Source organism: Sesamum indicum, linkage group LG9 (genome assembly GCF_000512975.1).
Source record: "Sesamum indicum cultivar Zhongzhi No. 13 linkage group LG9, S_indicum_v1.0, whole genome shotgun sequence".
Taxonomy (NCBI): domain Eukaryota; kingdom Viridiplantae; phylum Streptophyta; class Magnoliopsida; order Lamiales; family Pedaliaceae; genus Sesamum; species Sesamum indicum.
In genome coordinates this window covers 7,764,177-7,790,817 of record NC_026153.1, presented here as the reverse complement: position 1 = coordinate 7,790,817, position 26,641 = coordinate 7,764,177, and the positions used below count along the sequence as shown (strand labels likewise).

The 26,641-nt window shown below is 38.0% G+C and overlaps 5 protein-coding genes across 7 annotated transcripts in view; 2 read left to right on the top strand and 3 right to left on the bottom strand.

The window, feature by feature from the left end:
* Positions 994-6,129, bottom strand: LOC105171063 (signal recognition particle subunit SRP72). Of its 2 annotated transcripts, XR_848535.2 has the most exons (8): positions 5,936-6,129; positions 5,684-5,823; positions 4,190-4,542; positions 3,679-3,775; positions 3,304-3,591; positions 2,139-3,178; positions 1,354-1,464; positions 994-1,257 (listed from the first exon to the last, which is right to left on the bottom strand). XR_848535.2 is itself a non-coding variant. In XM_011092067.2 (6 exons), the coding sequence occupies exons 1-6, from the start codon at positions 6,072-6,074 to the stop codon at positions 2,204-2,206; spliced, it is 1,992 nt and encodes a 663-aa protein (XP_011090369.1). In that variant the 5' UTR covers positions 6,075-6,129; the 3' UTR covers positions 1,886-2,203. The 2 variants fall into 2 exon arrangements, 1 of the variants encoding a protein (XP_011090369.1); XM_011092067.2 differs by lacking the exons at positions 994-1,257; positions 1,354-1,464 and having other exon boundaries at positions 1,886-3,178.
* LOC105171061 (cycloeucalenol cycloisomerase) lies at positions 8,640-12,260 on the top strand. Of its 2 annotated transcripts, none has more exons than XM_020696528.1 (8): positions 8,640-8,923; positions 9,036-9,178; positions 9,660-9,743; positions 10,115-10,156; positions 10,770-10,880; positions 10,965-11,156; positions 11,261-11,358; positions 11,754-12,260. In XM_020696528.1, the coding sequence occupies exons 1-8, from the start codon at positions 8,917-8,919 to the stop codon at positions 11,959-11,961; spliced, it is 885 nt and encodes a 294-aa protein (XP_020552187.1). In that variant the 5' UTR covers positions 8,640-8,916; the 3' UTR covers positions 11,962-12,260. The 2 variants fall into 2 exon arrangements, with proteins under 2 accessions (XP_020552187.1, XP_011090368.1); XM_011092066.2 differs by having other exon boundaries at positions 8,644-8,923; positions 11,778-12,260.
* LOC105171164 (extensin-2-like) lies at positions 13,611-16,006 on the top strand. The gene is given in 2 exon segments (XM_020696660.1): positions 13,611-15,302; positions 15,305-16,006. Coding segments are annotated over 2 exon segments (2,013 nt in total). The 5' UTR covers positions 13,611-13,714; the 3' UTR covers positions 15,730-16,006.
* LOC105171060 (GTPase Der) lies at positions 16,440-25,818 on the bottom strand. Its single transcript, XM_011092065.2, has 12 exons — positions 25,319-25,818; positions 24,779-24,846; positions 24,191-24,274; positions 23,724-24,017; positions 23,088-23,227; positions 22,454-22,541; positions 21,352-21,528; positions 20,419-20,580; positions 19,761-19,954; positions 17,858-18,008; positions 17,283-17,448; positions 16,440-16,852 (listed from the first exon to the last, which is right to left on the bottom strand). The coding sequence occupies exons 1-12, from the start codon at positions 25,695-25,697 to the stop codon at positions 16,782-16,784; spliced, it is 1,974 nt and encodes a 657-aa protein (XP_011090367.1). The 5' UTR covers positions 25,698-25,818; the 3' UTR covers positions 16,440-16,781.
* Positions 26,361-26,641, bottom strand: part of LOC105171163 (tRNA-specific 2-thiouridylase MnmA) — a 5,143-nt gene continuing 4,862 nt past the window's right edge. Inside the window, exon 11 of the mRNA XM_011092189.2 lies at positions 26,361-26,633. Within this exon, the coding sequence (XP_011090491.1) occupies positions 26,361-26,633 (273 nt within the window). The remainder of the gene's footprint in view (positions 26,634-26,641) is intronic.

Genomic DNA, 26,641 nt, shown 5'->3' with positions numbered 1-26,641 from the left:
TGCACTTTTGCGTGGAAAGCCTGTAATGCAGCAATGGCAACGGCACTTAAATTTAGCTAGAAGAGCAACACGGATAGAGGTTCAGAGCAAACTCTGTGCTGAAGCTGAGGAGTCAACTAAGCATGTGCTGTTAGACTGCTCATTCGCAAGGCAGGTGTGGGCATTGACAAATCTACCATGGTGTGTGCTGGCTGGTGCAGTGGGTTCTGTCCATGAGTGGCTGTGGCAGGTATATAACTTGCTTGGGAAAGGGTTGGGTGAGCGGCTCCTTGTGGTCTGATGGGGTCTATGGGCTGCCAAACATTGATGGAAGGCAAAGGACTGACTCCGTTAGCGGTGGCTAACAAGGCTCAACGGTTCTATGAGGAGTACAACGAGGCCTTATATGTCGGTTCCGGGTAAGGAATCAGCAAGACAGAGGAGGGATATAGCTGATTTCAGTTAGCTAATGTGTGGGCTGTTCAGATGATAGGAAGCGTATGTGCTATAAGCTCAGATTCATGAAAAAAAAGTTACTTTATCAACAAAAAGAAAAAAAAGTTACTTCCAAATTGGCGTTACGTATGTTTTACATGAGGCTGCTGTTAATTTGGACGGCGGGACTAATTTTGTAAAAGATTGAAAAGTTTATAACCAAAATCGAGGATGTGGAAGATTATGAACCAAAATCGAATTAATTGCTATATATAGGAATGAAAAATGTAATTAACGCTATTTTTTGTTTTCGATCCAATTCCAAGTCTGAATGTTTTTGTTGTTTTGGTGTTTGAATTATGTAAATGTACAGACTACATTTGAGCTGATGTTATCAATCCAATTCAAAAGCTGATGCCATTTTTTGTTTTGGTTTTTTTGTACACATGTTCAGGCCATTTTTGTTACACATTGTCCAGGGTTTTTTCTTCTCCAATTTTTGGTTGTTTTTTTTGTTCTACATGTTCTGTTTAGTGCAAATGTAATTAAAAACAATATATTTCATTCCACACAAAAGAATTCAAATTCAATAAGCTTCATACATAGACAAATATTCTTATACAACAATGCCAAAATTTAAAAATTTCCAACACAACCTTAATTAATACATCATAAAAGCAAGCTACAACACAATGCCCCCCACAAACATTTCTCCTTCTTTCTTCTTTTTTTCCCTTCATCTTCAAGTCGGTTGATCCTTCTAAGTGGGCTCGGAATAATTTGTTGCTACCGGTCACACATTTGTAAATCAAGCCAAGAAAAGAAGCTGCAACCTCCCACTTTCTACACAACAGGTTTCCAAAAAAAAAGGGAATTTCATATGAAAAGTTCATCAAATAAAAAAAAAAAAGCTTGTTCCTTAAATGAAATTGCACTTACCGGAAATCTATCACAAGTAGCATATCTTCGATTTGGATTCAAGTCCGTTCATGATGTTTTCTTCACTGATCCACGCCCACAATAGTAGTTTTCTTCCATTTCTCTTCACTCCTTCACAATCATTATGTATGAAGAAATTAGGGCAAAAAATTTGGGACTTTTCTATTTATTAGTTAATTTAAAGGAAATAAGGTGAAATTACTTAAATGTCCTTTAAAAAAAAAAAACAATACAAGTGCGCGTGCGTCCCTCACAAGGGAATATTCCAACTAAATTCATCAAAAATAGAAAAAATAAGCTAAGTACTATGAAATAAAAAGGTTGGGTGGTGGTTTGTAAAAAAAAACGCTTAGAGAGCAAAGTGCAAAATAACCCAAAGGTTGGGGCGTTTGCATTTAACCCTTATTTAAATTCCAGAGATTGGGAGCATGTAAGTTAAGATAGTCATGCCTGTTACACAGAGCTCTAATCATGCTTAATTTAGATTGTATACTATTAAACATACACAAAAGCGATTTAAGGCACAAAACAATCAGTAAAACATACTGAGAAAACTGACATTTCGAAAAATAAAACAATTATTCTGCATAGTATTGCGATCATTAAGTACATAAATTGCGGTATAAAATAAAAGTAAACAAAAAGGAATTAAAAAATGTATCTAGCTCTCTCATCTAAGGCTAACTATAAACTCCCTGATGCTTGTACTCGCTTAATTCTCAGAGCTTAGTAAACTGTCCTATTGAGTCAACTTGAAGAAGCTAGCAGCCATTAGTAACACTTACAGTTTTTGAATGACAGCTACATCAAAATTCAGAATATAAGGGCAAAGCATGAGGTTCCTCAGAAATTAATTCCTGGATTTCTTCCTGGATTTTGATGAATGCTTGGAGTGCACCATGCTAGCGTTCTGAGAGTTCCCTTTAGAGCTAGCTGCTTGGGTCGACTTTGCATTGACATTGTTATCAGCCTCTTTAACAACTGCACCCTGAGAGCCCCTGATTTGAGCTGCTCTCTTATCCTTTCTCTTCGGTCTATAACTAGATCTCTCCCTCTTCGGCAGCCACCTTTCTGGATCTGGAGGAGGACCTGGATTTGCAGGGTCAAAGCCTTTTGGGTACTTTGGTTTTCTCTTTCTTTTCTTCTTTGTTTTCTCCTTATTCTTTGGTTCATATGCTTCAGCAACGCCCGCAGTGGGACCCTTCTCGGTGTGCTTTGCACCAGAAGTTTTCTCCAAACTCTCAACATCGATCCCTTTCAGACCAGGTATAGGTTTCAACTGCTTCTCATAAGATTCAGCCTTTTCAATATCTGTATGAGCAGCAGTCTGAATAAGGCCAACCAAAGCCTCCATGCTCCCATGGCTTTTTACAAGCTCCTCGTAGAGACGAGCAGCCTCATCCTTCTTTCCATGCCTGAGCTTAAACGAAGCGGCCTCCTGCATGATAACATCAAGCTTATTGTCTTCGGTCATGGCATCAGACCACCACCGTATAGCAGAATCCAACACTGCATCTGCACCATCAATATCTCCAGCACGTTCTTTGAGTGAGACGAGGGTGGCAACAGTTGCAGGCTTATGTTGAATATCTGGAATTTTTAGCAGAGACTCAGCTGCTATTTGGGGATGGCCTGCAGCTGCAGCAACCTGAGCCCTTGCAAGCAGGATGACCTTAGACTTATGGGGATACTTATTTGCGAACTGCCATAACAACTCCTCTGCTTTATTGGCTTTGTTCTCTCTTACATGCACTGCAGCTTGAAGAAGCACTGGCATAACACTTTCTGGAAACATGCCAGGAAGTGCAGAAGCAAGTTCTCTGGCCTGTAATTCCTTCCCCAATTAGTTACATATTCAATAGAACTGGGGATCCCCAGGGGTGTTGAAGCACAGTTGCAATGCTAAAGAATAACTTAACAATAATCAATGGAAAGAAAGGAGAGTATTACCTGATCTAGCTTGTTAGAGTGAACAAGCAATAACAGACGATTAACATAAATGGCTTCTCTTTGCTTCAGCGAGAGCTTTAGGTCAAGACCCCTAGCAAGCTGGAAGGTGAGAGGTCCTTCACCTTTCTCTATCAGCTTATCAAGTTTTCTTAAGCCATCAGACACATCCTTGGGACCCTTTAATGCTATAAGGTTGCTTACTGACACAGCAAGTGATGATTCATCCGCCAGATTTTTCTTGATAATGCCAGAATATGTTTCAAAAGCTTCTTGAGTTCTTCCAAGAATCTGGAGAAAAATTGAACCCCTGATTGTTTCAACTGTCACCAATGAAGCTTGAAAAACAGTAATGCAACTGTGATAACACAATCTTACCTGTTGAACATATGCTAACTGAACAGCTATAGGGGCCAATTCAATTTCTATGTCATCATCAGCTAAATTCTCTTCCACTAGTGTCTCCTGACCAATTCTGCAAAAGATAATGTCAGCTACCAGCACAAGTTTCAACAGATCATCTCAATAGTCCGATGATGCCATGATATTTAGGCCATGACATGCCAGAAAATAAAGGGGAAAAAAAACATCATGCAGTTGCATAAAGCCAAAAGAAGAGAGAGGGAGAAGCACATGCAAAACAAGGTATTTGATACATAAGCAAAGAGTCAAAGTCAGAATATCTTATATGGAACTAATTACTAGTGTCTATTGCAGAAAACTGTTAGCCATTTTCGGACTCCATGCAAAAATCTGAGAGACATACAAGTGCTAAAGTTAAGTCCTTCAAGTGAAATTCCAAAGGAGACCACAAGTGATGGAAGCAATTGTCCATTTGTCCTAATTTGAAACATCACAACAAATTAAGTTTCCCAAGGTTGAATATCACCTTCGAGATGACAGCAGCAGTTGTTCTGCATCTTTATACATATTTCTTTCTATCAAAGAGCAAGCAACATTATATGCCAGCTCAAAACTGCTTGTTGGTTTAACTCTGAGAGAATCCAGTGTCCCCTGCACTTCTGAAGCCCTCCCAGCAGAAACCAAGCCAGCAACAAAATTTATTTCTAAAGAATCTATCTTGGACTTCTGAAGTTTTTGATATATATCCACACAAGCACCCATCTTTCCTAGACGAAATAAAATCTGCGACTGCAACAACATATTTGCAAAATTTTCTTCTTGTCCTTTCAAGGTCTCCAAAGCTTCATCCAACCTATTTTGCCGGTAGAAGCAGTATGCCTGCTTAGAAAGAGGAGACATAAATCTACAGGGCAAATGACCTAATATAGGGCCAACAAGTAGATGGCCTAAACAAAGAGCTGAAATCAAATATGTACTATCTGGGTTAGCTAAATTACACAAGATTGTAACTCATCTTTTGCTAGTTTAATCGTGAAATAGAATGGAAGAAAGTATAAAGGTGAATGACTGTAAGGATAAAAAACGGATAAAGCTGGTAATTACATGGGTTGCTGTTAGGCACTAAATTCAATTCCATTCTTCTGGAGAAAATCAAATATGTTAATACAAATCTCTAACAGCAACACTTGATCCTTGGAAAATGGCAGTTTCATGGCAATCGATCATTTTACCTTGTCCAAAGAAAAACAATTTATTGAAGCACGTGCAAAGTGTGAGGGAATCAATTATTAATCTTTAGCACGCCATTTTTGTTATCCAATTGTTCATTCCTAGGAAAAGCCAAAGAGGAAGAAGACTGGATAGCAAAGACATTGAAGAAGCAGATAGAAGGGCCCAAAGAATGAATACTAGGAAGAGAGAAAGGCCACAAATGGCCCTTCGCCTTTCCGGGACTGGACTAGATCATTGGTATATGGATCAGTCCAGCTACTTATTAAAGAGATTTGTCTACTCATATAATATGGCTTTTCTGAGTTTCATAAAGCGTAGGGCTGTATATTTATTGGAAACGTTCAGCATCTCTTATAATTAGTGCTCAGATGTATACAAAGCCGTGACAGTGATGCGGAACGAGCAGGCAATTGCCCATCCGTCCAAGTAGTGGTAGTGGAAATCTCTTTTGTGTATACAAGCCTGAATTTTGTATGTCATTCTTTGTGCATAGCTTCGGGGAAATGAAAAAAAGGGCCAAAAAGGTAGACCGAAATTCTGTAAATGAATTGCCACTGGATCGTATATTATGTTTTTCCTTTCTCAGAAACGGAAACATCAGTACAGAGAGTGCAACGCTAATATAAAATTTATCGTCCGGAAATAATTATGAGATGATCAAACGTCGAAAAAATGAGATATAACACCATTCTTGCATGTCTTGTACCTCGCATTGCATAAAGCTAGAGAAGCCGGATATCAATGAAAATTGAGTTAAAATTTACTGGACTGAAAAATCAATACTTACATTGAAGAAACTGAAATCAACCGACGATTTCTTCGAAAAGTCTTGAATTGCTGATAAAGCTTCTTCGATGTTATCATTCTTAATCAAAGCCACAATTTTGCATCCAATTGCATCCTCATCCCCCGGCGCAATCGAAAGAACTAAAAACCCATTAAACAAGCAAAATAATTAATCCTCAAAAAGAGCCGAACTACCAGTAACTGCACGCGTGGGCGGATTTGAACGCCTGATTCGTTATTTAATCCTGCATACCTTGATCGGAGACTTTAACGGCCAGGTCGAATTCGGACCGTTGAATGTGGCGATTCAGGGATGTGAAGAGATCTTCAATGGCCACCGCGGCGGCCGGGGCGGCGGCCGGCTTCGACTTCTCTTTAGCCTTAGGGGGCATTTTCTTCAGCTCAATTTCTGCAACTCTGTGCGTGCACTGCACATGGAGAAAGAAGAGTAGGGGTTTTGGATATTTTCTTTTTCAATTTTTCCGCCATCTGAAATAAAATTGGGCCGGGAGCCTACTTCCCGGCCCAAAATGAATCCAATAGTCTGGCCCAATATGGTATTAAATCCCCCCCCCCCCCCCAACCACCCTATTTTGTATAATTTTATTCTTAAACCATACATATGAAATACAAGGGGAAAATGTAAATCAACAAAATATTCTTGTTGCGTTTTCAATATTTTCTTCAAAATAACTAAAGATTTTAAATTTAATATGTAATTTTTCAGAGGAATTATTTGCCACTAAATCGATTTTTTTGGTGATCTATATATAATAAAATAGAAATATTGAAGTTATCCATTTAAGCGCGATACTTTTATAGATGCGGACAGTTTCAGTTAACTCCATTTTGCCATGGATAATTTGATATATTTTTTAAATAAATATATAAATAATTAACATTTTTATTTGAAAGAAGTTAATTAGATATTGAGACGGATTTATGGGATAATTACACTTTTGATCCTCATATATTGCCACTAATTTATTTTCAGTCCTAAACATATTGAAGTTTTATTTTAGTCCTTCAACTTTTAAATTAATAATAATTTCGGTCTTTAAACCTAATTAATGATCATTTTGCCCTTTCAAAGAAAACATATAACCTAACCATCTTTTTCCTATACTCATGATCAAACCCAATGCTTCCGAAAAAAAAATTAAGTTTCATAAAGTTATATATACCTTTTATTTGACCACCTTGTTCTCAAGATATTTTAAATTCTCGTATTTAGGCACTTTCTTCAACCATACTACCCAGAAATATTAAAATTTGGAATACCCAATTCAACTATGTAAATAATTTTCTAAGTATATTTTTTAATGATTCCAATTTAGCCTATTATTGCCATTCAATACGAAATTATTTAAAAGGGTTATTGGCAATTTTTGTCCCCTAACTATAGGCCATTTTCGTTTTAGTCCCGTAAGTTTCTAGGGTTTCAATTTGGTTCCGTAAAACTGAAAAATTCTCAATTTCAGTCCAAATTTGGTCGAAAAAATGCGTGGGTCGCCGGAAAAAGTTACATGCGATGCATGTGACTTTTTAAATTGGGGGCTAGATCGTGATTGGCTGGAGAAGTTGATGTGGCGCAGACGTGGCGCCCAAATGAAAATTTAAAAAAAAAAAACTGACGGACGTGGATTTTTAATCCACGTCAGCTGCTGACTTGGATTTAAAGGAAAAAGAAGCACAAACAGAAGGGAAATCAAAATCGCGAAATCGCCCACCAGTCGCCGCCACCTTCTCTCTTGAATTCCGCCGTCGTTACTTGGAATTTCTGGTCACCACATATACCATTCGATTCCCCATAGCAAGGAGAACAAAACCCCTCAACCAATTTTGAGATCCCACCACGACAGCGACTGTGCTTTGAAATTGACCGACGCAGACAATTCCTGTAGAAGGGTGTTAGCGTATTATTTTTTAATAAATGTTGGTGTAAGCTTTACCTCTTAATAGGGTGTAGTTTTAATTACAATTATAATCTTAATAGATAGTTGTAATTTTACAAAAGTTAACCTCAGACAGTGTTAGTGTAGTTTATCCATAAAATTATGGAATTTTTAAGACATTAGTAATAATATGTAAATAATTTGAAGGAATTTATCAAGATTTTATATAATTATATTTTAAAAAATTTAATTAAACAAAATACCTATGTTGTCAAAATTGCGAGTGGAGAATGTTCTTGCGGCAAGTGGACTCAATTTGGTATTCCTTGCAGTCACGTTCAAAATGTATGCACTGCATATATGATTAATGTTGCTTTAATAGTAAAGGATTATTATAATATAATGGCTTACAATAATACATATTCCAAGTCCTTTGAACTTGTGCATTTTGAAGATTATTGGGATGTCCCCGGATTTGAGTTGGTCACGGCACTACTATTCGTATCTATTCATGCCCTAGTTGAAATCACACATCACGTATTAACGAGATGGATTGGGCGCAAACGCGTGCAAGACAACAAGCCCAACAAAAAATTTTTCTACACAATCAACTGTGCTGGTACTGGGTTGTCAAGAATAATAGTATAGTTCATTATATTTTTTACAATTGTACAAAAAAATATACAATATTATATTTATATACTTAATTGTAATTATTTAAATTAATATAATTTTAATATTATGATTTTTTAGACTTTAATATGTTGTTAAAAATTAATTTATATAATTAATTTATAAAAAAATTAATTAAATATAATATTTTAAAAAATAAAAAATTGCTCAAGTCGAGATTTGAAATCACGACTTGGCAATTTTTTTTTAAAAAAATAATTTTTAATTAGAGTCGCGGTTCCGTAATATTAATATTAATATATTTATTTAAATTATATTAATATAATTTAATTATTTTTTATTAATAAAAAATAATTAACCCCTTTATCATCCATCGGAATTATAATTTTAATGTCCATAATTGAAGATAGATCCCATCATGCAAATACCACCAAACCCCTCTCTGTCCGTTTCTTCTCTTTCCCCTAAAGAAAGAAGCTCTCTTGTTACCACCTCACTCTCAAGTAGCAGCACTTCTCTTCTCTCTATTTCTTTATTCACTTCTGTCTCTTATTTCTGGGTGATCAAGAACAAATCTTGATACCAAAGCTTCCATCTTTTTCCTTTTCTTTTTGGGTTTTCTCCTCGCTATTTTAGTGCCTAATTCGAAACCCAAATCAGGATAGGCTGCTCTCGTTCTGTTCTGCAGCCGGGATTGCACAAGAAAATGGGAGGTAAAATCCCACTATCACTGGAAGTGAATTTTGAGTTGTAAATCTGGGCATGTCAAGATTTATGTTTTTTTTTCTCTCTTTTTTGAACTTTTTGATTGGGGTGAATTTGCAGGTGGTGAAGTGGGTCTCACAAGTTCAAATCTTTGGTTGGCTCAAGACCCCAGCAAGAGATGGGCTGAAATATTTTTTCTTCTCTATACTCCCTTTTGGCTCACTCTCTGCCTTGGAATTGTTGTTCCCTACAAACTTTATGAGGTATTTCACACTCATGGACATGGCTTTTCTCTTGGATGTATCGAATTTGTTCATGTCAGTGTACGAGTAACAATGCTTCTGGTTGATTTAGTTGACTAAGTTTGTTGGTGGTGTTTAGTGTATAGTGTGAAGTGAACTGTTGTGCCACAGAGAAAGAAGAAACATATAGATACTCAAATTATTAGATGAATAACATGGATGAGGAATTGGAAATGTTTGAACTGATGGAAGAACCACATTAATAGTAGGATGGGGACATTTTTTCTGGGAAAATCAGTTCTGCGAAATTCGTCGTTGGCTCCAAATTATGCAGATGGCAAGATTTGAATCCAATAGCTAGTTTAATTTACCCACTAATACCAGCTACTTGATAGTTTGCTTTTCATTTAGTATACTATTTTGGAACAGGACTTATTTTACTTGGCATTTTCATGTTCCATGTCTGCTTGGCATTATCCTAACTTTTCTACTCTTTTGTCAGAATTTCACGGAGTTGGAGTACCTGCTTATAGGACTTGTTTCAGCACTCCCTGCTTTCATTATACCTATGATCTTTGTTGGAAAGGTAAACTGAGAATTGCTTCGTTGTGCTTGAATAAATTCATCTTGTGACACAGAATTGTATTTAACTTTGAGATGTAATGATATATGATGCTAGAAGGTCATTTCCAGTGGCCTGTTGGCAGAAGTGACTGACGTCTATATCTTAGTCCGTCCCACTTATGTAGAATTTATTCCTTTTCGTAGGATACCACAAACTAGAAGTCAAGTCACCAAACTATATATTTTTCAGGAATTTTCTAAGTGCCTAATATGCTAGGATACAACTTGAGGAATATTTATTTTACAGTAATTATATACAGTCAATCTGATGAACTGCTTTGCAGCTTTTCCTTTCATGTTGTCAATGTGTCTAATATTTATTTTCTTTTCCAGGCGGATAGCACCTTATGTTGGAAGGATCGTTATTGGGTTAAAGTAAGTACTGTTAGTTGCTAAAAATCCTATTAATCATCTGTAAGATTCTTTCAAATGCTCATCCTTTACATCTGTCTATATCGATTATTTCTCAAAGGCCCATTCAGACAGGGCAATGGGACGGCTGATTGCATGGATGACATATAATCAAAGAACACTAACTGCAGTGTGTAATGAAATGCATGATGAAATTCTAGTGTCCCAGCTTGTAGATAGCTTAATATCTACAGAAAAAGTGAAACCTGTTCTGGCGTTATGGTGGAAAAGTGTTATTTTTCTCTTTCTATTGAAGCTATGTTAGGATAGTTGCTGCTCTTGCCCAAAAAAATTGAAATGATGTTGGATGATGAAAGTTTGAGATAGAGAATTCCTTTGGATAGACCAGAATCATATTAGTAGCTTGCACCAAACATATTCCTTACTAGTGTTACTTAGTTTGGAAGCAAAGTGTTAACTTCATTTATTTTGTTATCGTTGAAATGCTTGACAAAGCGAATGATAAAATGGTTCAACCAAGCTACTTCTGTCTATTTACTGGCTACCAAATTCCAATTCTGTTATACTTGCTTTTGTTGCCGACCCTGCTGTAACTAGAAAATTGTTGTTCTGCCAGGCTAGTCTCTGGATCATACTTTTCAGTTACGTTGGGAATTACTTCTGGACCCACTATTTTTTCACAGTCTTGGGTGCCTCATATACATTCCCATCATGGAAGATGAATAATGTGAGCTAAACAACTGTATTTGGTTTCCTTGAATTGCAAATTTTGTTAGTTCATTAGCGTTGACAGTATAATAACGTTCTGCAGGTACCACATGCAACTTTCCTTCTCACACATGTGTGCTTCTTGTTTTACCATGTTACATCAAATCTGACACTTCGCAGAATCCAGCATTCTATTGCTCACTTGCCAGAGAAAACACAGTTGCTTTTTAGAGCTGCCTGGATTCTAGCTCTTTCATATTTCATAGCATATCTGGAGACTTTAGCTATTTCAAATGTAAGTAAAATGATGGTTTATAAGGTGTATTTTCTTTTGTTCCCACGGCACTATGTTTGCTGCTGTATCAATCTTCATTAATCTTCTGCTTTTATCATGTGCAGTTTCCTTATTACGAATTCGTCGACCGAGCTTCCATGTACAAAGTTGGCTCCTTGTTTTATGCAATTTATTTCTTTGTTAGCTTCCCTATGTTCATGAGGTAAATGTTTAATTCCCCCGGCAACAGCACTCTCTCCTTTTTCTGTGTGTGCACGCGTGTGCGAGACACAAGTTTGCGTCCTGATTTGTCTCAATCTTTTAAGTTTATGACTAGTTGTAGCTGTGAATTTGAGGTATCTGAGGTATTATTGCTTGTTTGCTGTCTTTTACCAAGGAAGGAAACAAAAGTCTCCACCTATAAAGTGATATAATGATACAGAACTAGAAATCAAGAAACCATACAAGAACGTAGATTCATAAATGGCTAAAAAAGGACGAGAAGGACAAGCACTCAGATTGGAGATAAACAGCCTAGATGGCAATCCAACTACTGAAATTCATTTATACTATAATATTGATCATATTACTGATATTGAATGAAAACTGATTTAACAGCACATGTTTGCAAATGCTGGTCAGGATTGATGAGAAACCTGGTGATCGCTGGAATTTGCCCAGAGTGGCCATTGATGCATTAGGCGCTGCAATGCTAGTCACCATTATACTTGACTTATGGCGTCTTTTCCTTGGCCCGATTGTTCCGCTCCCAGATGCGAAACAATGCTCTCAACCAGGACTGCCATGGTTCCCTGAAAGCGCCTAGGCCTTGCATTTGTGTGGACATATATCAGTAGTCGAGTGTGCGGCCGAGGTAGCTACAGAAGTTCATTCATCTTTGTTGTTAGATTGTTTGGACAGTTTTTCTGTTAAGCTAGTTCTTGTGGCCTTCTGTAACTTTTATCTGTCCAGGACATCCCCATTTATGGGAAGATGTTTGCCCTCTTTCCACATCACGTACTGATATTTGATGGCAAGTTGAAGCTTTCATGCATGGCCCTTATGGTCATTTCGTCAATCAAATGTTAAAAGTTACAAAATTTGATGATGACCCATTATCATTTCCACCCTAGGTAGATGATAGTAGTTATGGTTCAAATCAATCATTCCACGGCACTAACACCCACATTAGTAGGGTTCTTACACTCATGTTTGTTTCTGAATGATTGTTACGTTAATAATCCATCTTCGTCTTTTGCTGGTGTTAACCATATCGCCAGTCGGAAATAATTGCACTGCCCTCCTCGAACGTTTATTGTAATTATATGTAGATTCTACGTGGTTTAAGAAATTATATCGAGTAATCTTGATATTTGTTTTTGTCTAACAAATGAATTATTTTATTAAATTTTTAAAAAAATTTCGTCCACTCTATTTAATTTTTTATAAATTTTTATTTTTAAAAAAAATAATAAAATACAATAAGGACAAAGTTTATAATCTCATAACTCCATCCAAAGATTACATAATTTTTTCAAATATCAAGAAAGATATTTGTAATTTTTCAAATAATGAGGAGATATTCGCCTCAGAAAAGTTGGTATAATATTTACCCTATATATAATGTTAGCGATTAGAAAAATGCTTGAAAAGCTTAAAACAAGAAACAAGCAAACATAGAAGAACATAACATGGATTCACCCAAATCTTTTGATGTTTGTATTCTTTTTTAAACTCGTGTGAGTCCGTCATCTTGCTATTTGGACGTCATTAACCCGTCGTGTTGATACAATTGCGCACGCACTAATAAGAAATCCGACAACTTATTATACGTTGTATACAAATGATAAGTGCTCATTACTTCTTGGGAATGGGGTAATTTTGCAGTAATGGGCATATATAAAGTACAAGAATTATAAAGATTTTGAAATGATTGAGGGACGACAGTTCGCCAACTTCAACCATTTGTTGGGGGATGCGTTAATAGACATTATGCAACATATTGGATCCATTCAAATTCATTAATTGCAACATTATCAATGCATCAACCAAAAAACTTTCACCAAAGATATCAACGACATGCTAACTTATGAAATATGTCGTGCAAATTACTGCTTATCACGTCTATTTCTGAAACAAGAATAAGTCTCTAATTGCATAAACAAACATCTTAAATAAATTATAGTGCAATTTGATTTATTTAATTTATATTTAGGGATCTCTTTCGTTTCTGCTGTATCCCCACCCCCACCCCCCAACAAAGAAAAGAGGCCATTTGGCTGGAGTCCTGTATATTTTCCATTTTTTTTAGTGTTTAAATATTGTAAATTCAATTCTTGACTAATTCATATATACGGTATGATTGAGATTCATATGGAAGTAGCTTCCCATTATAATGTAGCTCAAATAATGTTAGAATGTGAAGGAGTTAATTGTCAAACCTTGAGCCAGCTATTTGCTTCTATTATGTATTTTTTTATTTGCTTGTATTAAATAGTGCATTTTCACTTGGATATTGCTCACTATATAAGGGGCTAACATCTCTTCATTCTTCAAACATAGAGTTGGAGCTTCTAAAGATGGAAATCCACACAAAACCAGGGCAGCTGCCCTTACTAATATGTGCTCTGGCGATTTGCTTCATTGCCTCTCAAGTTGCAGCCTATAAGCCTTACGTTTATGCTTCCCCACCCCCACCACCAAAGAAATACTACTACAGCTCACCTCCACCACCACCATACCAATACAAGTCACCACCACCTCCGAAACACGTAGAGCATCCTGAATATACCTACAAGTCGCCACCCCCACCACCCAAGAAATACTACTACAGCTCACCTCCGCCACCACCGTACAAGTACAAGTCACCACCACCTCCAAAACACGTTGAGCATCCTCAATATACACAGCTCACTCCGCCACCACCGTACCAGTACAAATCACCACCACCTCCGAAACACGTTGAACATCCTAAATATACCTACAAGTCGCCGCCCCCACCACCCAAGAAATACTACTACAGCTCACCTCCACCACCACCATACCAGTACAAGTCACCACCACCTCCAAAACACGTAGAGCGTCCTGCATATACCTACAAGTCGCCACCCCCACCACCCAAGAAATACTACTACAGCTCACCTCCGCCACCACCGTACCAGTACAAATCACCACCACCTCCGAAACACGTTGAACATCCTAAATATACCTACAAGTCGCCGCCCCCACCACCCAAGAAATACTACTACAGCTCACCTCCACCACCACCATACCAGTACAAGTCACCACCACCTCCAAAACACGTAGAGCGTCCTGCATATACCTACAAGTCGCCACCCCCACCACCCAAGAAATACTACTACAGCTCACCTCCACCACCACCATACCAGTACAAGTCACCACCACCTCCAAAACACGTAGAGCGTCCTGCATATACCTACAAGTCGCCACCCCCACCACCCAAGAAATACTTGTCACCACCACCTCCGAAACACGTAGAGCATCCTGAATATACCTACAAGTCGCCACCCCCACCACCCAAGAAATACTACTACAGCTCACCTCCGCCACCACCGTACAAGTACAAGTCACCACCACCTCCAAAACACGTTGAGCATCCTCAATATACCTACAAGTCGCCACCCCCACCACCCAAGAAATACTACTACAGCTCACCTCCGCCACCACCGTACCAGTACAAATCACCACCACCTCCAAAACACGTTGAGCATCCTCAATATACCTACAAGTCGCCACCCCCACCACCCAAGAAATACTACTACAGCTCACCTCCCCCACCACCATACCAGTACAAGTCACCACCACCTCCGAAACAGGTAGAGCATCCTGAATATACCTACAAGTCGCCACCTCCACCACCCAAGAAATACTACTACAGCTCACCTCCGCCACCACCGTACCAGTACAAATCACCACCACCTCCAAAACACGTTGAGCATCCCGAATATACCTACAAGTCGCCGCCCCCACCACCCAAGAAATACTATTACAGCTCACCTCCACCACCACCATACCAGTACAAGTCACCACCACCTCCGAAACAGGTAGAGCATCCTGAATATACCTACAAGTCGCCACCTCCACCACCCAAGAAATACTACTACAGCTCACCTCCGCCACCACCGTACCAGTACAAATCACCACCACCTCCCCGCCACCACCGTACCAGTACAAATCACCACCACCTCCAAAGCACGTTGAGCATCCCGAATATACCTACAAATCGCCGCCCCCACCACCCAAGAAATACTTCTACAGCTCACCTCCGCCACCACCGTACCAGTACAAATCACCACCACCTCCAAAACATGTAGAGCATCCCGAATATTCCTACAAATCGCCACCCCCACCACCAAAGAAATACTTTTACAGCTCACCTCCACCACCACCATACCAATATAAGTCACCACCACCACCACCTAAACATATAGAACATCCTGAATATTCCTACAAATCTCCACCACCACCATACCACTACCAATCCCCGCCCCCACCTTCGCCATCTCCACCTCCACCGTATTACTATACATCTCCACCACCTCCATCACCATCCCCACCACCACCTTACTACTAAAATTCACCTCTTCCTAAACACTACCAAGGAAGCCCCTTTGTTGTTCGCTTTTTGTGTTAGAAGCACCTGATTTCATGTGGAACTGGTCGTCTTCAATCTCTTCAATTGTTTCTTTATCCTTTTGTAGTACATGCGTCAATAAGTGAGAGGTTCAATGAGGTTCTTGCTTTGTGTGTTCTTTTCTTGAGGTTTCTTTGTATCGATCTGTCTTGTATCAACAACTAATCTAAATTCATTTATATCTTTGAATTGAGAATCCCATGCAGTCATCATTTAAGGTTGGATCCAATGAGTTTATGTTCCATTCTTGCAATCTGATTGAGTTGATTTTTGCTGTCCAAATTGCTATCTACCAAGTTCCCTAATAAGTTGCAACAAAGTGGAAAAGGTTCACCCTAAAGAAAACAAAATTCTGTAGGAAAACCGCTAAGTTGCCAAAGCAATGGGAGCACAGGCCTCGTCATTACCATCTTTCCTTCGGTACCTTACTACCATAGATCACCACCTCGATCATCACCATTTCCTCCTATCTTACTACTATAAGTCATCCCCACAACCTTTGAATCACAAAGTATCTGAGTTTTATTCCTATAAGTCATCACCTGACCAACAAGAAAGTACTAGGATATCTCACCCTCCCACTATCACATTATCACAAGTCAACGCCAACTCAAGAAGACATGGGACATCCACAATATTCACAGAAGCGATGATCTCTAACCACTAAAGTACATATCACCCAACATTCAGATAATGATTTTAAAAAAGTGAGACAGGTCAAGAACAAACAAGATAACAAACATAAGATTCTCAGTTATATGTTCCCATCCACTCTATATATCCCATATTAGTCTAGGTACAAGAGCACCCACCGTTTTTATGAGCCGCTTCTGTCTTGTAATCTTCAGGAGGATTCTGTATAAGTGCTGTGCTCCAGAATCAATTACAAATGACAACCATCAGAATTCATTTCTTCGGCTCCATTATATTACCCCCCACATGGAAGAGAGCCTCTGACTAAGAGATTGCCATTTGAATCAACAATGTATTGCTTATGCTGCTACTGCTGACTTTTGGTCAAATTGTGATAAGTTCACTTGTGTCCTCGTGGAAGCATCCTTTCCTGGAATACATGATAGAAGCAACACATAATTTTGCAGTCTGCTCTGACAGTAAGGACGCATTGCAAATTCTTTGCTCTTTTTTGTTTCTCTAGTAATAAAACAGATCGAAGGAGTACACTCAAAACATCAAAAGGAAGGTCAACCACAGAGAAAATCACTAAATCATAGGAAACTTGCAATATACGAATAAAGCTACAGAGAACATATATGAGCAATAGCACTGCGAAGTCTGAGATGCACCAACATAAGGCGAATAAGACAAGTAACTCCAAGTATATTTTTGGATGTACTTGTGCTTTATGGTCCAGTAGTTGAGTAAACTTCGGCTTCGCCTCTACTGAGGATGCTTCATCTGTTTTCTAAGCAATATAACCATCTACAACCACATGAACAATAGCAAAAAACATAAAAACCTTTGTTTCAACTTACCTTCATCTTTTTCCACTTTTCTTCTGCTACGCCATAGAAGCCGAATTGGTGTTCCTGCAAATCCTGCACTTGATCTCAGTTGCTTCTCCATATATCTTCGGTATGTTTCTGGGAAAAGCTTTGAATCATTTACAAAGAACACAAAGGTAGGTGGCCTGATAGCTGCCTGTGAAAACTTCGTTTGTCAGGTCAATTAGTTCTTGCAATGCGATCTTCACACATTTCCATACATGCATTAACATATCGTCATGCACAAACTGGTAAGTATATATGAGGTATGTGAAACAGAACAAAGTGGTTGGATATTGATGTCAGTATGGTGCTTATCAACTGTACATGCTTCACTTACAATAAGGAATAAATTCAGTTGAAATGCAAGTCAAGTTTTTCAGAGTTCATTGACAGAAGTTAGACTACATACATGTCACAATAGAGACTCAGAACAGCATATGATTTCATTTTATATCGCATTGCTTGTAACATCCGATATAGATAAAAAGTTATTTAAGCAATTATCAGTTAAAGATGTGAGGGAACATTTTATGAGCAGTATTCATCTTGATCCAGTATAGTACCTGAGTGCAATAATAAACACGACCCCTTTTTCCGCCTCTAGTTCTTGGCGGTGCCTTGAATGCAACAGCTTCTCGTACCACTTGATTTAAGATTGCTGTTGATAACCTCCTTGATCTCTCTTTTTCAACCATACTAGCAGCCACAATGATCCTATAAAATAAAAAGTAGATCCAAACAAATGATGCACACAAAATAAAGGCAACACCAAAATTTTTATCTCTGCAATTAGACTTAAAAATACAGCGCGAAAGTAAAGACATAACATCAATCAAAGATATCTGCCGTACAAGATTTCAACATTTATACCTTAAGTTGATATATCAGTACAATAAAACTAGCTTTTGGCTTAAATGGACAAGGTGGTGATAACATATAATAGGAATGTTCTGAACACAGTATAACGACAGAGGAGGATTTATCAGCAACACAGAAGCTGATATGGACAACACTAAATTAGATAACAAAGGAAGTTCAGAATTTCAAAGGAGAATGTCCTTCCTGAAAAGATAGTGGATTTCGGAGGAGAATGTTCCTTCCTCATAATACGGAGGATTTAGAGATACTCTGTTTACTCACCACATATATCTCAGCATTCTTGCAACTGAATATAGTTTTGTCAGAGTTTTAGATATGTGAAGAGACAAACACAAAACAAAGATTTACGTGGTTTAGCCATATAGCCTACATCCATGAGACAAATACCCAAAGGCTAAATTATGTGATTCTCTCTTGATTTGAGGATATAATGTCCACCAATGTATATAGGTGAATTACATATGTTAATACTGGAAAATGGAGGAAATTTCCAAAATCAAATCATATAAATATCACAAGAATCACTTAGATATTGTTGTGACTCTCTTATGATTTTACAATTATTTGAAAAATCAATTCGTGATTCTCAAGTCTCCCCCTCATGTTGAACATGGAAATCTTTGATTGGAATGTTTAACTTGAACAATAGAAGTCAAACTTTTCTTCAATGTCTTGGATCACAATTTGAAACCTCAGCAATCAACAAACTGACCATATAGACCGATTGTCGGGGCGAGGCCGGAGAGGAGGTGAACGGAGGTCAAGGCGATGTCACACGCGTTCTTGAATAGAAACTTTCTGCACTCCTTGGCAGAAACAAGAAGGGTTGCACCCTTGAGCACCCAAGGATCTTAATACTACAACTCAATGTCTTGAAACTTTCTGCACTCCTGGGCAAAAACGTGAAGGGTTGTGCACTTGGGCACCCAAGGATCGAATACTACAAATCAATGTCTAGAAGCTTTCTACACTCCTGGGAAGAAATGAGAAGGATCGCACACTTGGGCACCCAAGGATCGAAAACTACAACTCACAGGTCACAGGCAGATTATACCATGTCAGAATTCTACATATGTAAAAACAAGATATGTCAAGGGAGAAACAAAAGACAAAGATTTATATGGTTGGGCAATATGGCCTATGTCCATGACACAAATGCCCAAATGGCTAAATTATGTTCTTGTGTCTTGATTTGAGGATATAACATCCATCTATTTATAAAGGTGAATTACATATGTCAATAATGGAAATAGAGGAAATCTACAAATCATATAAATATCACAACAATCACTTAGATATTATTGTGATTCTCTTTTGAATTTACAATTATTTGAAGAATCAATTCGTGATTCTCAACAAGTAGCACCGCTACATACATATCAAAGCATTGACGCGATTCACTCATTTAATTTAATTTTGTTATACCAAAGGGGAGGGATGGAGGTTTGGCTGGGGACTTTAGCATGTGAAGTTAAGAAGATGATAATAAACTTTTGGCAAACAAGACAAAAATTCAAAGCGACAAGCAAGAGATTAAGTAGAGATGTTGCACATGCATGCATATCTAATTATTATTTCGAAACATACTTTTCAACACTCTGCCCTTGTATTGCTGTTGAGTACACAATGGGTGCCCAGTTAAGAATGCGGAGCTTCCCCCTGACATCTTCCTCATAATGCATAGCAGTTTGCTGATTCTTATTGGGTATTGTGTCCCATTTATTCACAACAATTAGGCAACCCTTCCCTTCTTTTTCTATCCGTTCAGCAATCTTGAAATCCTTGGAAGTCAAAGCCATGGTAGTGTCAGTGGAAAATGTACTTCAAAAGAAAACAAGGAACAGACAGAAAGAAAAATGCTAATGACAGATAATGGCAGTCATCAATAACAGAAATTCAACTTTAAAGCTAATTTGCCAGCAATTCTCCAAATGAAATATGAAGACTGTTTTTCATCGTGGTGACACAAGGATCCACCTTTCCACTTCCGAAGTCAGGAAATTTCAATATGTTCACAAGGGTATTCAGAAGTCAAACATACTAATATATGAACATATAAATACATGCATGCTAAACTATCTGCCATGTAAGTAGCAAAATCTATTTAGGATGTCTGAATTAATTGGTCTTGCTTATGAACCATCATAACATATATGAAATCAGAAAAATTCTCAATTCACCATCTTACCCAATGATAACGCCATTCATAAAGATCAACCAAATAGCAAATCTGTGCACTAGTTACCTGTTCTGTTATGCAGGCCATAGCTTCAATGACAAGGGCAACAACATCAGAACGACGAACGGCACGAAATGCTCGATTCACAGACAGAGCTTCGGTGGTGCTACCTGATGAAGCTACAGCTGCTCTCTTTCTGATACCTGCCGTATCTATAAGACGGAATTTCTGCAGCAGATGATACTTATGTTAACGTCAATAGTTTCCATTTGTCAAAGGTAGGACTCGACGCCTCTTATGCTTCCCGTGCCATTATATGAAGAGAAAGATGACTGCAAGGACCATCTTCTGACCTACCCAGCTCTACGGGATATAAGTATCCGGGTAACTGAATAACATGGGAGAAGAAGACACCACGTGCATAAGATTATAAAAAATCACGGATCCTTGGACCTGGATTCTTGTTTCTAATCTCTGAGGGAAGGCTGTACATGAGCAACCTTAGAAGTTTCAGTTCTGTGGGTCACATTGTCAATTTTCCTTACTTCAAACTTGCTGAAAGTACAGACCCTGCTTTTTAGCTACTTACGCTACTTGAAATGATTAGAACTTTTTTTTGAGTGTGATCTCAGGAACTCTGATCAAACACAATATGAATAACATCATTTCACACGTGATCACAATACACACAGCAATGGAATAAGTGTGCAACATCAAATTGCTGATTCAGGAATATGTAAATCTAGACAATCAGATTCGGTTCGTCAAGGGTGAAAGCTAGTGTCAAACCTAGAGAATTTCACATTGAAAAAGAAAAAAGAAAACTGAAAGTGCATATAAGTGAGCTTTTTTGGAATATGACATTAGCTGAACAAAGAATATAGATCCATTCAAAAGTCAAAGAGACAAGCCTCAAATGTTTATCTGGTTTTGAATGCAGACTACATTGGTTGGGCAGAAACTTATAAATCTTGTTACTATTAGAAAGGCAAGACCAACCTGGCCGTCTGAACCAGTAAATTCAGTATCTATGGCATCACGAGTAGTTCCACTGATGGGACTGACAATGGTCCTGTCCTCCCCAACCAAAGCATTCAAAATACTACTTTTACCGACATTTGGTCGACCAACTATTGCAATAGCCGGAACATATTCTTCTACATGATTCTCTGTCTCCTGCAAGGAATCATCAATAGGATAGTCATCTTTTTTCCATTCATTTCTATTAACTAAATATATTTGAACATATTGAAGAAAAACCTTGACAGTGTCCCAAGTGATAAAGAATACAGCGTTCGATTACAGATCAGTAGAATAAGTAAAGAGTAGGGATAAGATATATTTGTTTATGCTCCAAATTCAGCTTTTAAGTCAAGACCGGATGCTGTGCTTAGGCAACTTGCCAGCAGTGAAAAGTATTCGGGTCAGCTTCTAGTGGTAAAAACAGCCACATAAATGCAATTTTCCAATGAGTAAAAAGAAGAATGCAGAATCAAGTTTTGTTACATAGGCTTTCGATCGAAAAGATTGAGAAGCAAAGCAGCCCATACTTAGATCCATTTTCCTGACGGACCACAAATGATGGAATGACTGGCTGATGTTGGCCCTAGTAAGAGTATCGTTTAAGCAAAGCTTGTGATCCTGGAGTACCTCTGCAGGAACTTTGTGGTGCAAACATAATAGAACACATGACCAAGGACTGTACTAAACAGCAGGGCAACCAGATCCAATATCCCATGGGTGGAAGGATCATGTAGAAAGATGAAGATTGTTAAGTGTTTCCACATGAACAAGAGTTCTTGTATCTTAAGAAGTATGGTTTTGCATGTCTATACAAGCTCGAAACCTCCATCTACAATAGTTAGTGTAAGATAATGCCTGTGCACAAACACTAAAGAACAGTCTCCTCCAGCAAACTACTCAAACTCATTCACCCTAAATAAAACTATCTTAGAAAACTTCAGAAAACAGAACAAATAATGCTTCATAAGCAAAGTTTTGTAACATTTATCCTGCAAAGCATATTGCTCAGTCATAAGAAGGATCAACGAAACAAAGGTATAATACGAAGCATCTCTCTGCATGGTGCACACATATTCACCTCAAGCTTCTTCAATTGAGAGCAGACAGAATCAAGAAGCTCCCCAGTTCCACTCCCAGATATAGCAGATATGGGAAGGGGTGAATACCTATCAAATCATGGAAATGAGAACCCACGGTTAACACCAGCTGCCAAGGAAATAGTCCAAGAGATATATATTCCCTGTTTGAGCTGATCAAACACAAGTTCTTGTGCTATTAGATGGACATCATTATAGTAACCGTTGGAATATGCATACATATAGATACAGATGTATCTATACAGCAGTAACATGATAATGGATTAGTAACATAGTAAATGGTCGAATAAAGTAGTCATGTCACCAACTCTCTCTTTCAAGAGAGGGTGACTTAAGAGATGGGTGAAATCAGTGACTACAAATGTATGATGTAACATGCTATTGTATGTACTACTGTAAATGGGAGAGTGTTGGTCATTGTTTTTCACCCATCCTCTCCTCTCTCTTCCTCTCTCTGTCGTTTCTTCTAGTGTTTGCTTGAAGGAAACCTAAGTTCATTGTAGTCTCTCTTCCTTTTTATATACTGAACCATAGAAACTCTCCATGTTTGCATGACTTATGCACCATATAAATGATAAATATTCGTAGGATTGAAATGAAGAAGCTATTACTCACCCCAAAGCCCAGAACTCTGATGCTTGCATGAGTCCCTTACGAGGAGATTCACATTTGTTGACAGCAAGAGAAATACTTTTGTGTGAATAGTTCTTCCGCAGCCAATCCCCTATTTCAATGTCCGCAGCAGTTAGACCTGCCTGTTAATAGTTCATCATAGACTGCCCACAACAAACAGGACTCGCACTCTATCACAATAATATAGCAATAGGTAAAAGAAATTTCCATTAAATTAACAATAAAAAAGTACAAGAAATGGTAGTTTCCAGATGTCTTTAAAACTTGTCTAGCCAGAGAAGACCCCTGACTCTAGCTTGCATTTCAGGCATCTAATCCAGACAAATTGTAGTTAAAAACCTTTTGCCTCAATAACAGAGAAGGAATGACTTTTTAGGATACCACTTTTTCTTTCTTTTTTTTTATTTCCCCCAAAACCAGCAAGCTGCACATAAATCAGTTACCACACAAAAATTTTCCATCCGAACTTGGCCACCAATATTATCATTATCAGACTATCCAGTCTTAGTTTAGTTCTTCTAAACTTCATCCAAAGTATATAATATCTGTCAATATGTTTGGATTTATCAGCATCAGTTAGATAAATAGGAACAATTTCCCAAAATAGAAGAACCATACTTGACCATCAACTAGGAATATGATGACGGATGACTCTTCCACGGCAACAGTAGCTTGTCTCTCTACCATTGAAGGCATCCTCGCAACAGCAGCCTCCCTGGAGGCAAGAGGAATTCCCTCCATGCCAATGGTTGTGGATATAGCTAGTTCTTCCATAACATCATCCTGGGACTTTGAAATTGTAAGTACACCTCCAGTATCCACAACCATAAATTCATAGTCACCCCAATATGCTCTACCATACAAACGATCCCTTGTAACACCAGGTTCATCAACCACAATGGCTTTGTTCCCCTGCAAACAGGCAACTCGAATAAATGAAGCTTTGCTCATAAAGTTAAAAAAAAAAAGAAGAAGAAACTCACAAACAAGAAACAAAACAACTTATAAAATTACATTTTCCAGGCTACTGCATACTTGACTTCATCCTGGCAAAAGCAATTGCACCAAAGAATGACAATACATACCCCGACAAGACGATTAAACAGTGCTGATTTACCAACATTGGGCCTTCCCACTATTGCCACCCTTGGAAGAAGATGATCAGGAATCTGTGAAAAGATTCAATTGGCAGGAAATCAACACATAAAAGAAATTTATTACAATCCATCGTGCCAAGATGAACAAAGCAACAGATGCTTATATGTAGCATTTACGAAATCCAGATGTCTGCAATATAACTTTCATATGATCGAATAAATTCTCCTACTTTCTTGGACTACCATAAAGTGTGCTCACATTTACCATTACCGAAAGTGTGCTCGCATTGACAATTATCAAACCCTCACTTTTCTTGTGATAATCACAAGATATACCAGCCTTGACAACATACTTCTAATGAATCAAGTAACAGATGGGGAGAAAATGCCAAGCTTTAAAATCTAGAAACCATGTGAAGTTTACAGAGTCAATTAATGCATTTCCAGTGTTGTGCAAAGTTTGCTGTATTAATGTGTATACTTCCCTTCACTTTGAGACAACTAACATAAGAAGAGGACCGATCCAGAAGACAATTGAAGAGAATAAATAATGACCAAGACAAGAGTTTCACTGACATTGCTACCAGTATTTGTCCGTCTCTTCTGCTTTCCCCGAGTTTCCTTTTGATTGGAAACATCATCTTCTGAAATCATCAAAGATATATGGGATGTAAGCATCTATACATAATGCACAGAGTACTCCACAGGCACCTGTCAATTAATTTTCCAGTGTGTTCATTGATTACTAACAATCAGTTCCATATCACATTTGAAGTCCTCTGGAAACTTAAAAGAAAAGGTAAAATCTCAAATTCACTCTTCCACTTAAAACCTATAATTCATGAAACAACATGAGCTCTGAAATCCTTCTATAACATATCCCTCCTCATAAACAACTAATCCTATTGTCAGAGTTTGTGTATTCAGTATCACTCACGCATTATTCCAACTATACATCTTGGAAGCAAAGGAATCAAGATTGCAAAAGAAACGCAAAAGTCATGATCAAGAATAAACATAAAGCATGCCTTTCTGCATTCCAGCGCCATGGCAATGAAAATGATTAAAGATAAAACAAGAAAACCCAGAAAAGTGTCGAGAATTCAAGAAACGGACCGATTTTCAATTCGCGTGACAAGGAAACAGAGAAGTCCTTCACGACTTGCTTGGCCTCACGCTCAAATTCTTGGACGTCAAATCTCTCCGGCTCCTCGTCGGATGACCATTCTTCTTCCAACAACTCTTCCTCATCAAGCACCGCCTCGTGCTCATTATCCTCATGTATCTCTCCCAACAACAAATCCTCCTTTTGTGTGTTTGTGGAGATATTGGCGGCGGATAAGGGAGGAAGAAGTGGGCTCCGAAGGTGAAGTTGGGGGCGGCGTTTGGGGGAGAGAGAGAAGGCAGTTGGAGAAGGAAAAGAATTTGGGAAAGGAGAGAGTAGAAAGCAATTCTTAGAGAAAGGAATTAAGGTACATATGTCCAATGACGACATATTCTATCTCTCCACTCTGTCTATGTGCGCCTGAGAGAGAGAGGTTTAACGGTGAGAGACGAAGGTTTATCCTTCAAACTTTCTTGCTTCTTTCCTATACAAAGGCTACAACAGCAACTGTGCGGATAATTTCAGATAGACTGTATTCCAGGGCATTCTTTTGAAATTCATTTTAATTATAAATATATATTTGAAAAAAATTATAAATACACCTAAAAATATAAATATTCTAACAAATACTCCAACAATGAGCTATCACATGGAGTATTAATAATTTTATAAAGATATTTATAACTTTTTAAACAATGACAAAGTATTTATAATTATAGTAAATTTCAAAAAAGCCCATCAAATATGTAGAATAGTTTTTACTGCCAAAAGAACTTGTATGTTCCCAGTTGTAGTAGAAAGGAGTTGAGATTATTTACATAAATGGCCCATGTCGATTTCCGATGCTGTTGAACTAACAAACTAAATACACCTCTTCCAACTTATAATATTACTTCAGATATCAAGAGAATGGCGAATGAGTTCAACAGAAGTTTACTGTCAAGAACAGATGCACATTTATCTTCTTGTGCAGCAGACTGCACTCAATAACGACGGATGAATAACTGTTATTACATGCTTGCTTCTCTACATACCTACAATTTTATTGGTATCTCACAAGTGGGAAAGAAATGATACAAAAACTCGGCCAAGACACTCTAAAAGGAGCACGAGAATCTGCACACCTGACTCCTTGGTCAGGTTTGAATACGAGATAAACCCGATATGTTTACAAGCTGATGCTTGGCATTGCTGAAGACGAACAGTAATATTACCAGCTACATACAGTTTAACACTACAGCTAATCTCAAATGGATCTAGAACACCTGTGAAAGTTTGTCGACAAGCTGTTGCAGCCATTTTAGTGGAGAAGTAGACCTTGTTACTCTTTGAGA